The following is a 13,539-nucleotide window of genomic DNA, read 5'->3' as shown; positions in this document are numbered from 1 at the left end:
TTTTAACGAATTGAGGTTTTGTTAACTTCTTTGTTGAAATACATATTTTTTGTTCCAATTAATAAAATGACTTTAAATTTTTTATATAATCACCTATTATTGCCTGTATAATTTCATAATATTTAAAACAAAAATATGTTGTACTATTTTGAGTGACACTCACTGTACATGCATTAGGTATTTTTAAATTCCCAAAATCGCTCAATTATTTCGCCGTTTTCTGTATTAATTTTCAACGCTATCTTCACACACCTCAAAAATTATCAAGTAAACATAATTTCTTGCACTATCGTTTTATGTTTAAAATGTAAACAAAAGGAATCCTGTAAAATCCACAATTCGTACAAATTATGGACTCCTGTTTATTGTGCTTAAAATTTAATAAAGAATTACTAAATTTCATAGAAGCCAACTCCACACGATGGCAAGAACTCAACATCACAAAAGTGCTAGAGAAACATTTCTGGCCATTGGTAAGTTGATTGATTCCTTCAACACACTTTGAAATATTTAATATTACATATTATTGTGTCCTTTAACAAACTATAGAACACCATGCATCCCAGCACTTGGATGTGTTTGTCTTGCTGGCAAAAGCTAGACGATTTCAACAAATTCTACTTGAGTATAGAAGAGGCTCATTTTAATTTAGGAAAAATTAAAGTTGAAGAAAATCGATTGGTATCCAAAGAGGAAATATCAAGTCAAGAAAGTGAAAACTTTTCGTACTTTTGTCTCGAGCCGGAAATACTAATAGATCAGACTGAACTTGGAGAATTAATTGTTGACAAAGAATCCTCACTGAAGCAGAAAAGGAAAAAACAAAGTTTAGATGAAAATAGTGTCTTGAAAAATGATCCTTTAGCTAAAGTAAAAGTCACAAAGCCAAGAAATGTAAAAAAAATAAAAACAATGACTTCACCAGAAACTAATACAGCGGAACAGAACGAGAAGAACCCAAACATTAAATCAGAACCAGCCAATTTTTCAAATAGCGATTGCTCTGATAGTATGAACGATGATGAAGATAGCGATGATGAACCATGTAAAAACTCCTCCGAAAGGGTCAAAAATAGAATAATAAATAAAAGGGAAGACGATATATTTATAGCTGAACATTTTAAACACATGTTCTGTGATCTTTGTGACGTTGCATTTGAAAACTTTAGCGAGATGCCGAAACACTTTTCAACGGTGCATGATCGAAAGGGTTACCTTGTTTGTTGCAGCAAAAGATTCTATCAACGCAATCATTTAGTTGACCACCTACATTGTCACTTGAATCCAGATCACTTTAAATGTTCTCAATGTGGCAAGGTCCTGTCCGATAGATATAATTTTAAAAGTCATATGTTGATTGTACATCGACCAAAGGATGTTGTTTTGAAACATTCTTGCGATATTTGTGGTAAGTCTTTTACCCAAGGCAAAGTATTGCGCTCCCATAAATTAACGCATTTGCCCAAAGAAGAAAAAAAGTTTCCCTGTACAGAATGTGGTAAATTGTAAGTTAGCTATACTTTTAATTTGTGGACTAATTTCTCAACTTTAAACTACATATTTATTTTAGATACGGTAATTCCTATTTATTGAAAATACACACCGAAGTAGTACACCTAAAAAAACATTCAAAAGTCTGTTATATTTGTGGCAAAACATTAGGCACTAGCACTGAATATAAAGCTCACATGAACAAGCATGAAGGCATTCCTGCTCCCGTTATCAACTGTGACGTGTGTGGCTTACGTCTGACCAGTGAAAGAAGTCTTAAGCTGCACAAAGAATCTCAGCATCCGGTGGGTGGCAAACAACAACATCCCTGTCCTGTATGTCACAGAATATCACCTACGGCTAGGGCACTTAAGAAACATGTAAATACGATGCATGAAAAAGGGTACGATCATAAATGCAGCATGTGTGAAAAGGCTTTTAAAAGGGCAGAAGCTTTAAGGGTGAGTTTGAACAGATTAGATGCAAATATGTTTAGAATGATTTATTATTGCAGGACCATATGGGTTCGCATACCGGTAGTACATTATATACGTGTCCTTGGTGCCCGAAGACGTTTAATTCAAATGGTAATATGCATGCTCATCGCAAAAAAGTACATCCTAAAGAATGGGAGGAAGCCAAACTTCAAAAATATTCGGGAAACTTGCCGGTCGAATTGAAAGTAAAGATTGCAAATAATAATATAGAAGGAAATTTTTAAATAAACTCGAAAGATAAGAAATGTACATATATGCATGTATGTATGTGTCTTTGAATTTGTTTATAACATGTATAAATTTTAATTTCCGGTCCTTTTTGGCTTGTCTGCCGATACACCCAGAGTCTTTGTCGGGAATCGAACTCGAAACCCACAAATTGATATAGAAGAGGCAAATTTTTGATACATATATCGGTTATAGTCGAATAACTCGATCTTTTTTACAAAGGTTTTTGGCAACTGCGTTGGGTATTTGACAGGAAAGTTTCCGCTCTTTTGTATTTCTGATTTCACCATAAAAATTCAATAATCTGTTAAAAATGGTATTACGGTTGATGTTAACTCAGCAACACCCGTTTACTATATCGTATCCAAGACAATTTGATCTTCACTCCGGAACGACCCGAGCCATAATCCGCCAAAAATTTTCAACTCAGCGATAGCTGTATAAACCGAAAGTATTTCCCCCAGGTGAGCAGAATATGTTTGCAATTTTGCTCAAATCCTTTATAACTTTGCCTCATTTGTATTTATAAATACATACAAATTCCGATTTTCATTAAGTGTATATTTTTACTTCCCATTTACATTCATTGGGTATTTTTAAATTCCCAAAATCGCTCAATTACTTTGCGATTATATAATAATTTTAACGCTATCTTGGCATACGTCAAAAATTGTACAGTAAAAATTATTTCTTATACTCTCGCAAGACGAATTTATAGAAGGTGACGAAAAAACTGCAACTACTACAACATGTACAAAAACAACAGGTACATTGTTTTTGTTAAATGATAATTGTACTGTCAAAGTTGTCAGTTGTTATTTTTGCTTTCGGGTTTGTTGTATTTTTCGTCAAAACAAACTGAAGTGAATTGACAGTTCAAACATCTAAACAACTGATAAAATAATAATCAGCTGTTCTTCTGAGACCACCTTCTTTAATACGTCTTTCACTCTCGGTTAAAAAGTAAACAAAAGGTATCTTGTAAAATCGACATATACAAATTATGGACTCCTGTTTATTGTGCTTAGAATTTAATAAAGAGTTACTAAATTTCATAGAAACAAACTCCACACGATGGCAAGAACTCAACATCACAGAAGTGCTAGAGAAACATTTCTGGCCATTGGTAAGTTGATTGATTCCTTCAACACACTTTGAAATATTTAATATTACATATTATTATGTCCTTTAACAAACTATAGAACACCATGCAACCCAGCACTTGGATGTGTTTGTCTTGCTGGCAAAAGCTAGACGATTTCAACAAATTCTACTTAAGTATAGAAGAAGCTCATTTTAATTTAGGAAAAATTAAAGTTGAGGAAAATCTAGTGCTGTCCAAAGAGGAAATATCAAGTCAAGAAAGTGAAAACTTTTCATATTGTTGTCTCGAGCCGGAAATACTTATGGATCAGAATGAACTTGGAGACAAAGAATCCACCCTAAAGCGGAATACGAAAAAACGAAGTTTAGGTGAAAATATCATTTTGAAAAAGGATCCTTTAGCAAAAGTCACCAAGCCAAGAAATATAAAAAAAATAAAAACAATGACTTCACCAGAAACTAATACAGCGATACAGAACGCGAAGGACGCACAAATTAAACCAGAACCAGACGATTTTTCCAATAGTGATTGCTCTGATAGTATGAATGATGATGAAGATAGCGATGATGAACCAAGTACAAACTCCTCCGAAAGTGTCAAAAATAGAATAATAAATAAACGGGAAGACGATGAATTTATAACTGAACATTTTAAGCACATGTGCTGTGATCTTTGTGACGTTCCATTTGAAAACTTTAGCGACATGCCGAAACACTTTTCAACGGTGCATGATCGAAAAGGTTACCTTGTTTGTTGCACCAGAAAATTTTATCAACGCAATCATTTAGTTGACCACCTACATTGTCACTTGAATCCAGATCACTTTAAGTGCGCTCAATGTGGCAAGGTTCTGTCGGATCGAAAGAATTTTAAAAGTCATATGTTGCGTGTACATCGGCCAAACGATGTTGTTTTGAAACATTCTTGCGATATCTGTGGTAAGTCTTTTATCCAAGGATATTTATTGCGCACCCATAAATTAACGCATTTGCCCAAAGAAGAAAAAAAGTTTCCCTGTACAGAATGTGGTAAATTGTAAGTTACCTATAATTGTAATTTGTGGACTATTTTCTCAACATAAAACTACTTACATACATATTTTTTTTTTAGTTACGGCAATTCCTACTTATTGAAAATACACACTGAAGTAGTACACCTAAAGAAACAGGCTAAAGTCTGTTATATTTGTGGCAAAACATTAGGCACTAGCACTGAATATAAAGCTCACATGAACAAACATGAAGGCATTCCTGCTCCCCTTATCAATTGTGATGTGTGTGGTTTACGTCTGATCAGTGAAAGAAGTCTTAAGTTGCACAAAGAATCTCAGCATCCGGTGGGTGGCAAACAACAACATCCCTGTCCTGTATGCCACAAAATATCACCTACGGCTAGGGCACTTAAGAAACATGTAATTACTATGCATGAAAAAGGCTACGATCACAAATGCAGCATGTGTGAAAAGGCTTTTAAAAGGGCAGAAGCTTTACGGGTGAGTGTGAACAGATGAAAAACAAAAATGTTTAGAATGATTTGTTATTGCAGGACCATATGGCCTCGCATACCGGAAGTACATTATATACGTGTCCTTGGTGCCCGAAGATGTTTAATTCAAATGGTAATATGCATGCTCATCGCAAAAAAGTACACCCTAAAGAATGGGAGGAAGCCAAACTTCAAAAATATTCGGGAAACTTGCCAGTCGAATTGAGAGTAACGATTGCAAACAATAACATAGAGGAAAAATGTTAAATAAACTCAAAAGAAAAAAAATGTATTATAAAGTTACGTATGTATCGTATGTATCTTTGAATTATTTTATAACATTTAGAAATTTTACCTTTACCTTTAAATTGGGAATTATTTAATTTCCATTAAAAAATATGGGATTTTATATCCCCAAAGGAATTCAATTCTGGCTGTAATAAAAGCAGTTCTATTTCATTTCATAATTTGATTTTTTGTCTTTTTGAGAATTGAAAAATTAGGGACTTAGTTCATTTTTGATTTCGGGCTATAGTTCTCTTCGTTGGGGCCTTGTTTTATTTAGAGATATATGCAGAAATCCACGTCTAACTCGATTTTTTGATTTACGTATTTCACAAATTTTGTTTCACCTAATTTTTTTGCAGCAAAATTTGTTTTATCAATAAATTTATTTTTTCAACAAAATATTTTTTTTTCACATTTTTTACCATACATCAAGATCAGGGCAACATCTTGTATTTTAATAATTTATGTGTGTTGTTCACTTTTTCACTGTTTTAATTATTTTCTTAAAGGAAACAAAAACGTTATATTTAAATTAGCAAACAAATGGAAACAAACTTTGATAGATAGCAAAAGGCGAATTTATAGAAGGTTACTACAACATGTACAAAAACAACGTACTTTGTTTTTGCTAAAAATAATTGAACTGTGAAAGCTGCTGTTTTTTTTTTTTGCTTTGGGCTTTATTGTAGTTTTCGGCACAACAAACAGAAGTGAATTGACAGTGCAATTATCTGAACTGAATAAAAAACTAATCAGCTGTTCTGAGGTCACCTTCTGTAAATGCGCCTTGGAAGTGGGAAAACATGTCAAGGCGTAGTAACTAGGTGACCGTATAAAATCATAAGTTTCCTAATTAACTGTTGATTTTTACATTTCTTCTAGATTTAACAAAAGCAAAATACCTGTTGTTTTTGCATATTTGTTGCCGCGACGCACGCATCTTGTTAATACGCCTTGGACACCACCTTGTATGAATTCGCCTTGCTCTTCATATACAATTTGTTAATGGCATTCAACATGAAATGATATCACACAGTGTTGTTTAAAGTAATCGCTAATTTTTAAACTAATCGCATAAAATCTTAAAATAAATATTCGATTTTATCGAATAATTCGAAAACCGTCGTCCTTTTGTAAAAAGCGGAAATTGAATTTAACAACTCTAGTCCCATAAGAAATACACGGTGTGTGTATATTGTGTTTGACGTTAGACATACGAGGTGGGTACCCGTGATAGTTGTCAGCATCGATTACCGATTAATCGAATACTTTATTATAGAGCATACATTTTTCTTGTTTACAAATAGATAAAATGTTATTTTTAATAAATTACTAAATAAAACAATACAATGGAGTCGTGTTTATTGTGTTTAGAAATTAATAAAGATATATTGGATTCCATAAAGGCAAGCTCTACGCGATGGGAGGAACTAGACATAGCAAAAGTGATACAAAAATACTTTTGGCCATTGGTAAGTACAAAGAAAACTGTCTCAACTACTGCAATTATTTATAAATAAATAAATATTTTCCCAAAAAAATAAAATGCTTTTAGAACATCATACAAGCAAGTTCCTGGATATGTTTGTCATGCTGGGAAGAAGTAGATGATTTTCACAAATTCTACATGCGCATAGAGGAGGCTCATATGAATTTTGGAAAAATAAAAGTTGAGGATGGTGCGGCTGCATTGGTGGAATGTAAAGAGGAATTAACGATACATAAAACAAAAATTAAAGATACTGGTGAAGAGCCGGAAAAAGATAATTTAGCATTTTGTTTTCTGGAACCGGAAATACTAATAGATCAACCTCAGCCTCAGGATTTGACGGAACCGGAAATACTTATAGACCAACCACCCGCCCCCGACTTGGTAGTTGACAAAGAAACACCAATAACAGAGCCTTTAGATGAAATCGATTTAGATGATATGCCTTTGAAACAGGCCTGCAAACGTTTAAGATTACAAAATGAACAGACAAATAAAGATCCTCTAGAAAAATCGAAAAAACCTAAGGTCAGCAAGCCTAGGAATAGAAAAACGTTTAAAGCCAAAGCTTCTGCAGAAACAAAATCAACGGAAGAAAATACAACAGAAGAGTCAAAAGTTAAAGACGAGCCAATTGATATGAATGATAACAATAATGATTCGGATAGTGTTAGTGATAATGACAACGGTGCCGCCGATGATAATTATCAGCCAGATAAAGATTCCTCCGAATGTGTAGAAAGTAAGAGACGCAAAGCTTACAATAAACACCGCACAAATCGTAAAGAAAACGATCAATTTATAGCCGAACACTTTAAACAAATGTTCTGTGATCTTTGTCAAGTAACATTTGAAGATTTTCCCGCCATGCAAAAACACTTTACCATAAATCACAATCAACGGGGCTATGTTGTTTGCTGTAAAAGAAAATTTTTCGATCGCACTCGTTTGGTTGATCATCTTCACTGTCATTTAAATCCTGATCATTTTAAGTGCAACGAATGTGGCAAAGCCATGTCCGATCGTACCAGTTTTGATAGTCACATGTTACGTGTACATAGGGCTAGTGAGGTTGTGAAGCAACATTGTTGTGATGTTTGTGGCAAATCTTTTACTGAAGCCTATGTGTTGAGAATTCATAAATTAACCCATTTGCCGGAAGAAGAAAAGAAGTTCCCATGCACTGATTGCGGAAAAAAGTATACCATCTATAATATTCAAAGTTATTTTATCACAATCATTTTCATTTCAGTTACGGCAGTCCGTATCTATTAAACCAACATAGACAAGCGGTGCATCTTAAGCGTTTTGTTAAAATTTGCTACATATGCGGCAAGGCTATAAATTCAAGTGCTGAATTTAAAGTACACATGAACAAGCATGAAGGCATTCCCGCTCCAGTTATCAACTGTGATGTATGTGGCTTACGTTTGACTAGTGAACGGGGCCTAAAGTTGCACAAAGAATCCCAACATCCGATAGGAGGAAAACAAGAACATCACTGTCCTATATGTCCTAAAATATCACCCACTCTTAAAGCACTTAAGAAACATGTACACACAATGCACGAAAAGGGTTACGATCACAAGTGTAGCATTTGCGAAAAGGCATTTAAGAGATCGGAAGCTTTAAAGGTTAGTCAAAAATAATGAACACAATTTTTACTTCTTACGGTTTTAACAATACGGGCCATTTCAGGAACATATGGCCACACATACTGGCACCACTTTATACACTTGCCCTTGGTGTCCGAAAACCTTTAATTCCAATGGCAATATGCATGCTCATCGCAAAAAGATTCATCCAAAGGAATGGGAAGAATCAAAACTACAGAAGTATTCGGGCAATATACCACCAGAAATTTAAATATTAAAAAATAAAAATATTAAAAAAAATATATTTTAAAAAATAATTTTTTATTTATAGTAGTTTAATTAAGTCTCATGTTTATTTTACAAAACAATATTTGTATTTAAATTAATCATTGAGTAAGTAGTAACTACTTTTTTAAGTTAAATAAATGGGCACAAATCTTGAACAGATTTTGCTAAACTATTGCATATATGTACATTTTTTAATTGTTGAACACGGTGACGAATGGACACATTTTGGTTAATCATTAACACTACGCTGCACACCATCAATCGGTTGTTCTGTGCGAACTGGAGACGCCTTTCGGGATGCGTATTATCGTTAAAAGTAAACGTATTGAGAAAACGAATTAATCGCTCGATTATGAACTCCATAAAATGAAGAGTTTGTCGAATTGAACCATGATTTTCAATATAAATTTGAACATGATAAATTGCGAAACCAAAAAGGGAACTATCAAATCAGCTGCCACAGAAAACAATGATCCGCCTGTAAAAAAGACTCCCTTTAGTGGATAATCTGAATTCTATTTATTATTTCAGACGAATTATGTAAAATATGTTAAAAGTTTTGGAAATATCACAAATGTTAAAATTTTTAGTAATTATTTTGATCTTTTAATTTTTATATTCTTGAGAAGGGTATATAAGTGTGTCATTCCGTTTGTAATTTCCACAATATAATTTTCCGACCCTATAAAGTGGAGTCGATTAAGCCATGTATGTCCGTCTGTCTGTTGAAATCAATTTTCTGAAGACCCCAGATATCTTCGGGATCCAAATCTTTAATAATTCTGCAAAATAATAAAATCAGCAAAAACTAGGACAACCTCGATTTTTGACTTATTTTTGACCTATATCTGGATTACTAAGTCATTAATATAGACAATATGGATATATAATGATAGATATTTCAAAGACCTTTGCAACGACGTATATAAGACCATAGCAAGTTGGACCTACAATGGGTCAAAATCGGAAAAAATATTTTTTAACCCGAATTTTTTTTCACCAAAAAAAATTAATAAAATTTAAAAAAAAAAATTATAGAATTTAAAACAAACAAATTTTAAAATTTAAAAAACAAAAAAAAATTTTTTAAAATTTAAAAAAAAAAAATTGTAACTTTATAAAAATAAAAAAAACAACTTCGGAAAAAAACATAAATTTTGTTTACCTAAAAATATTTAAAATTTGTATTTTGAAGTATAATTTGTTGAAGGGTATATCAGATTCGGCACAGCCGAATATAGCTCTCTTACTTATTAATATTAGAATCAATTTGTATTCTGGCTGAAGTTCAATTTACTATGTAAAAATACAAAAAATATATTGAAAATGTTATGTAAACAATTGGCATATTGAAACATTTTCTAAGTTTACCTAGCGTTTACACATGCAAGTAACAGTTCCAAAAACTCAACACATTCATACTTTTGCACTAACACAATTGTGTAAATTTACATTGTGTTAGTGCAAACGTTTAAATGTGTTCAATTACTTGCACTGTTACTGGCTTGTGTAAACGCCAAGTTAAAGGGGATTCTGTTTTTAATGACTATTGTATGGAAATTCTATCCAAAATAATATTTTAAATTGATTTGGAAATGGTGTAACTGATTGAATGTTTTTTATTTTTGATTACACATTGTTATCGATATCACTTTATTGTTAAACATAGATATGGCATCACTACTCCTGTTATTTTATGGTAGCTTAACATTCCAAGTTAATTTTTTTTGTAATTCCCATTTTATTAAGAATTAATAAGAAAGAAGACGGACAAAATTGATTTTTTTATTTATAAATTTTTATTTTTCGTTGGCAAATTATGAGATTTTCTTGGCAAAGTCTCTGGCAACGCTGGTTATAAACAATTTGCGCAGTGCATTTATATTTTTTTCCGTAAAATTTGTAAAAAAAAAATGTTTGCTTAAAATATAAAAAAGCTGTAAGAAAATATTATGAATTTATCACAAGATACACGTTTAGCACCTCCGACAGGCTTAAGAAATGGCTGTGGTCCACACACTTCACCCACAAAATGCTCCGGCTCCAATAACGCAACAACCGGCAAATCGAATTACAAGAACAATACGAAGCCCTACAGCAACAGGGAGTTCAACAGTATTACAAGACAAGCTGATGAGATGCAGTACCACGACTTTAATACTCAAATACAAGAAATGTTCGAAAAATGTTTTCTTTATCAGAAATATTCCACATCGAATTCCTGGTGCCTACCAAAGGCCAATGAACTGTTTAAAGAATATTATCAATTGGAGACATTGCAAGAGTTGAAAATAAAATTGAATCAGGTCAAGAGTAAATTAAATGATTATGTTATTGAGGATTGGTCATTGCATACAAGACGTCAGGATCCTGCCGGCGAGATACCTTGGCGTTTGAAATCCGAAACAAACGCTGAATTTGTAACAATTGCCTGGTGCAAGATGTATGAATGTTTGGGTAGATTTCCAGAATTGATTAAAGGACCGCAAGTAAATTCATTGCATTTGTGTGAAGCTCCAGGGGCTTTTATTACGGCGTTCAATCATTATTTGTATACGAATTATGATAAAAATGAGGTAAGTTATCTTTATAACTAATCAATTTACATATTATTATTATTTCATTTCCTAGGTGCAGTGGAATTGGTTAGCGACCACCTTAAATCCTTACTATGAAGGCAATCCTGTTAACAGGATGATAATGGATGATCGTTTTCTCTTATACACACTCGACAATTGGCTGTTTCATAAAGATTTTACGGGCAACATAATCGATACCGAAAATTTACAACATATGCAACAGCAATGTGAAAAACGTTTAGGTGAAGTACATCTTATAACGGCTGATGGATCGGTCGATTGCATAGAGTCACCCGATTGTCAAGAGGAAAAGGTTGCACTTTTACACTATGCCGAAATAATCACAGCTCTCAGCATATTGGCCGAGGGTGGAGCGTTTGTTATTAAAATGTTTACCATGTACGAAGCCTCATCGGTCAGTAAATTATTTCTATTGAATTGTGCTTTCGAAAAGGTGCATGTATTTAAGCCATGCACTTCCAAACGCGGCAACTCCGAGGTGTATGTTGTATGTTTGAATTACAGAAAAGAAGCAACAAATTTGTCAGAAATTGTAGAGAAAATGAAAATGAAATTAAATCTTGAAAATGCCATGCTATGGCCATTGTTTGCTAAATCATCGCTACCAGTTGATTTTCTAAGGCAACATGAAATATGCTGTCGCATATTTATGAATCATCAGATAAATGCTATAGAGCAGAATATCTATAGTTATGAGGTAAGACCTCATAAAATGATTGTAAAGCGTTTACAAAGCCTTAGAACAGCCACCTGCAATGAGTTCTACAAACGTTATAATATTCACAAACTGCCTGAGGAATTGAAAATTCTTTATAAATATCATAAATATATAGAAAAAAGCTATAAAAATCAAATATATAAAGGCTCGCACTCGGAAAGGGAAATGTTTAAGGAAACATCCAAAGAAGAACAAATTTTTAAATTTCGCAAACATTTAAATGAATTGGAAAAAATGCTAAAAGAACATTTACACTCAAATGAAATAAAATATAAATTTGAAGATATAAACACGGACGATGAAGCTAAAATAAAATTGTCGCTGTACCGGGGTCAGGGTGTCGCCTTCTTGAATAGCAGTCTATTTGCCAACGTGCATTTGTTAATAATGCGTACGAAATTAAATGATTTATATGTCGAAACATCATGCGATAGTTTGTGGTTGCAGCAGCCTCGAGTGTTATTTACTTGCAACAAATCAATAGTTTCAATAAATTTTAATGATTTTCTAACAACTTGTGGAAATTTTTCCCTGCAACAGGAAAACTTTTTCAAAAACATAATCTCATCGCTATTGGAATCCCAGCCCAATGAAATAAAATTTATAAATTTTCCTTTTTTAACCCATTATGCAGTGTCCATATTACGTTATTTATCGTGTCTTAGTTATTCACAATTGTCATTTTCATTTGAGAACAATTTTGAAATTTCCTTAACTTCTTGTACCCGTGACTTTACGGTCAGTCTGGAGGAACTAAAAGTGGCCTTGTCCAGTAGTATGGATCAAGATATTTTATGTTTTATAAACATACTACAATTGCATCGCAATGATTTTAATAAAACGTTATGTGCTTTCAACAACATGTTGCTGTTGCAAAACTTTAAACATTTATTACACCATTAATCTGTTTTCATGAATTTTTCAATAATCATATAATGATTAGGAAGAAGTATTGTATCAAATTGTTTAGGAATTACACAATTTCCATTCTTTCTCTAAAACACTATTTAAGACTTCTTATCTATTTTTAAATATACTATACCGTGTGTGAATTAATAAACAACATTTAATGTATGAATTAGAATGCTTTAAAAAATAAATAAAAATGAATTTTAATACGGAAATTTTGCTTTATTTACAGCGTTTTCTTGCCATGCAAATATTATAAAGTCGATAATTAAACTTGATTAAAATCAATATTCGGTGCCAAAATAGGTTTTTATGCAAAAATTTTGTGGAAAAAAAATAGTTTACAAATATTTTTCACAAAATTGGCAGTCGTGGTTTTGCTTATATCTTAAAATTTTTGGAAATGGGCTTTATATCGGAGCTATGGTTAGTTGTTAAATATATAAAACTTGTATTATAGGGAATTATGCAGAGACAAATACCGTTGCCAATAGAGACGAGACGTAATTGTCAAAAACCTTACTCTTGTTACAACAGAATACATGTTAGTCAGTGCATTTTGTTTTTGTATCACACATAATTTGTTGTATTTCTGTTTGACAAAACGGAGTGTCTCGTCTCTAGGTTTTGTTCTCTATGACGTTAAAGCTACGTTTCCGCATACACCGAAATCCATATATTTGCACCGAAAAAAGTTCGATTCATAAATCGGCAACGAAAATTGGGAACGAAACGTCACCGATCAGTAACGAAAAACCTGTCGTTTGGGGGCGGAAGGAAAACAACTTCAAGTAGGTTGTTTTCGGTCCTGTAGGAACGAAATTATTTTAATTATTTTTTTATTTA

General features: G+C 32.7%; 4 protein-coding genes across 4 annotated transcripts; all 4 read left to right on the top strand.

The window, feature by feature from the left end:
• The first annotated feature begins 275 nt into the window (after nt 1-275).
• LOC135962068 (transcription factor grauzone-like) lies at nt 276-2,288 on the top strand. The gene is made up of 4 exons (XM_065513805.1): nt 276-473; nt 550-1,505; nt 1,571-1,952; nt 2,006-2,288. Exons 1-4 carry the CDS (start codon nt 351-353, stop codon nt 2,210-2,212), a joined length of 1,668 nt encoding a protein of 555 aa, XP_065369877.1. The 5' UTR covers nt 276-350; the 3' UTR covers nt 2,213-2,288.
• A 921-nt stretch (nt 2,289-3,209) lies between these two features.
• LOC135960012 (transcription factor grauzone-like) lies at nt 3,210-5,097 on the top strand. The gene is made up of 4 exons (XM_065511187.1): nt 3,210-3,342; nt 3,419-4,356; nt 4,432-4,813; nt 4,867-5,097. Exons 1-4 carry the CDS (start codon nt 3,220-3,222, stop codon nt 5,071-5,073), a joined length of 1,650 nt encoding a protein of 549 aa, XP_065367259.1. The 5' UTR covers nt 3,210-3,219; the 3' UTR covers nt 5,074-5,097.
• A 1,274-nt stretch (nt 5,098-6,371) lies between these two features.
• LOC135960011 (transcription factor grauzone-like) lies at nt 6,372-8,645 on the top strand. The gene is made up of 4 exons (XM_065511186.1): nt 6,372-6,566; nt 6,650-7,782; nt 7,836-8,217; nt 8,282-8,645. The coding sequence occupies exons 1-4, from the start codon at nt 6,444-6,446 to the stop codon at nt 8,447-8,449; spliced, it is 1,806 nt and encodes a 601-aa protein (XP_065367258.1). The 5' UTR covers nt 6,372-6,443; the 3' UTR covers nt 8,450-8,645.
• A 1,645-nt stretch (nt 8,646-10,290) lies between these two features.
• aft (adrift) lies at nt 10,291-12,908 on the top strand. The gene is made up of 2 exons (XM_065511983.1): nt 10,291-11,042; nt 11,098-12,908. Exons 1-2 carry the CDS (start codon nt 10,419-10,421, stop codon nt 12,685-12,687), a joined length of 2,214 nt encoding a protein of 737 aa, XP_065368055.1. The 5' UTR covers nt 10,291-10,418; the 3' UTR covers nt 12,688-12,908.
• The last annotated feature ends 631 nt before the right edge of the window (nt 12,909-13,539 follow it).

This window comes from Calliphora vicina, chromosome 5, assembly GCF_958450345.1.
Source record: "Calliphora vicina chromosome 5, idCalVici1.1, whole genome shotgun sequence".
Classification (NCBI taxonomy): Eukaryota; Metazoa; Arthropoda; class Insecta; order Diptera; family Calliphoridae; genus Calliphora; species Calliphora vicina.
Note: the sequence above shows the minus strand (reverse complement) of the source record. Positions and strands in the feature narration are given on the sequence as shown.

Coding starts and splice junctions, on each gene's coding strand:
- LOC135960012 (XM_065511187.1), top strand. CDS start 3,220: ATGGACTCCTGTTTATTGTGCTTAGAATTTAATAAAGAGTTACTAAAT. Junction 3,343..3,418: donor AGAAACATTTCTGGCCATTG/GTAAGTTGATTG, acceptor AACAAACTATAG/AACACCATGCAACCCAGCAC. Junction 4,814..4,866: donor AAAGGGCAGAAGCTTTACGG/GTGAGTGTGAAC, acceptor TTGTTATTGCAG/GACCATATGGCCTCGCATAC.
- LOC135962068 (XM_065513805.1), top strand. CDS start 351: ATGGACTCCTGTTTATTGTGCTTAAAATTTAATAAAGAATTACTAAAT. Junction 474..549: donor AGAAACATTTCTGGCCATTG/GTAAGTTGATTG, acceptor AACAAACTATAG/AACACCATGCATCCCAGCAC. Junction 1,506..1,570: donor TGTACAGAATGTGGTAAATT/GTAAGTTAGCTA, acceptor TATTTATTTTAG/ATACGGTAATTCCTATTTAT.
- aft (XM_065511983.1), top strand. CDS start 10,419: ATGAATTTATCACAAGATACACGTTTAGCACCTCCGACAGGCTTAAGA. Junction 11,043..11,097: donor CGAATTATGATAAAAATGAG/GTAAGTTATCTT, acceptor TTCATTTCCTAG/GTGCAGTGGAATTGGTTAGC.
- LOC135960011 (XM_065511186.1), top strand. CDS start 6,444: ATGGAGTCGTGTTTATTGTGTTTAGAAATTAATAAAGATATATTGGAT. Junction 6,567..6,649: donor AAAAATACTTTTGGCCATTG/GTAAGTACAAAG, acceptor AAATGCTTTTAG/AACATCATACAAGCAAGTTC. Junction 7,783..7,835: donor TGCACTGATTGCGGAAAAAA/GTATACCATCTA, acceptor TTTTCATTTCAG/TTACGGCAGTCCGTATCTAT.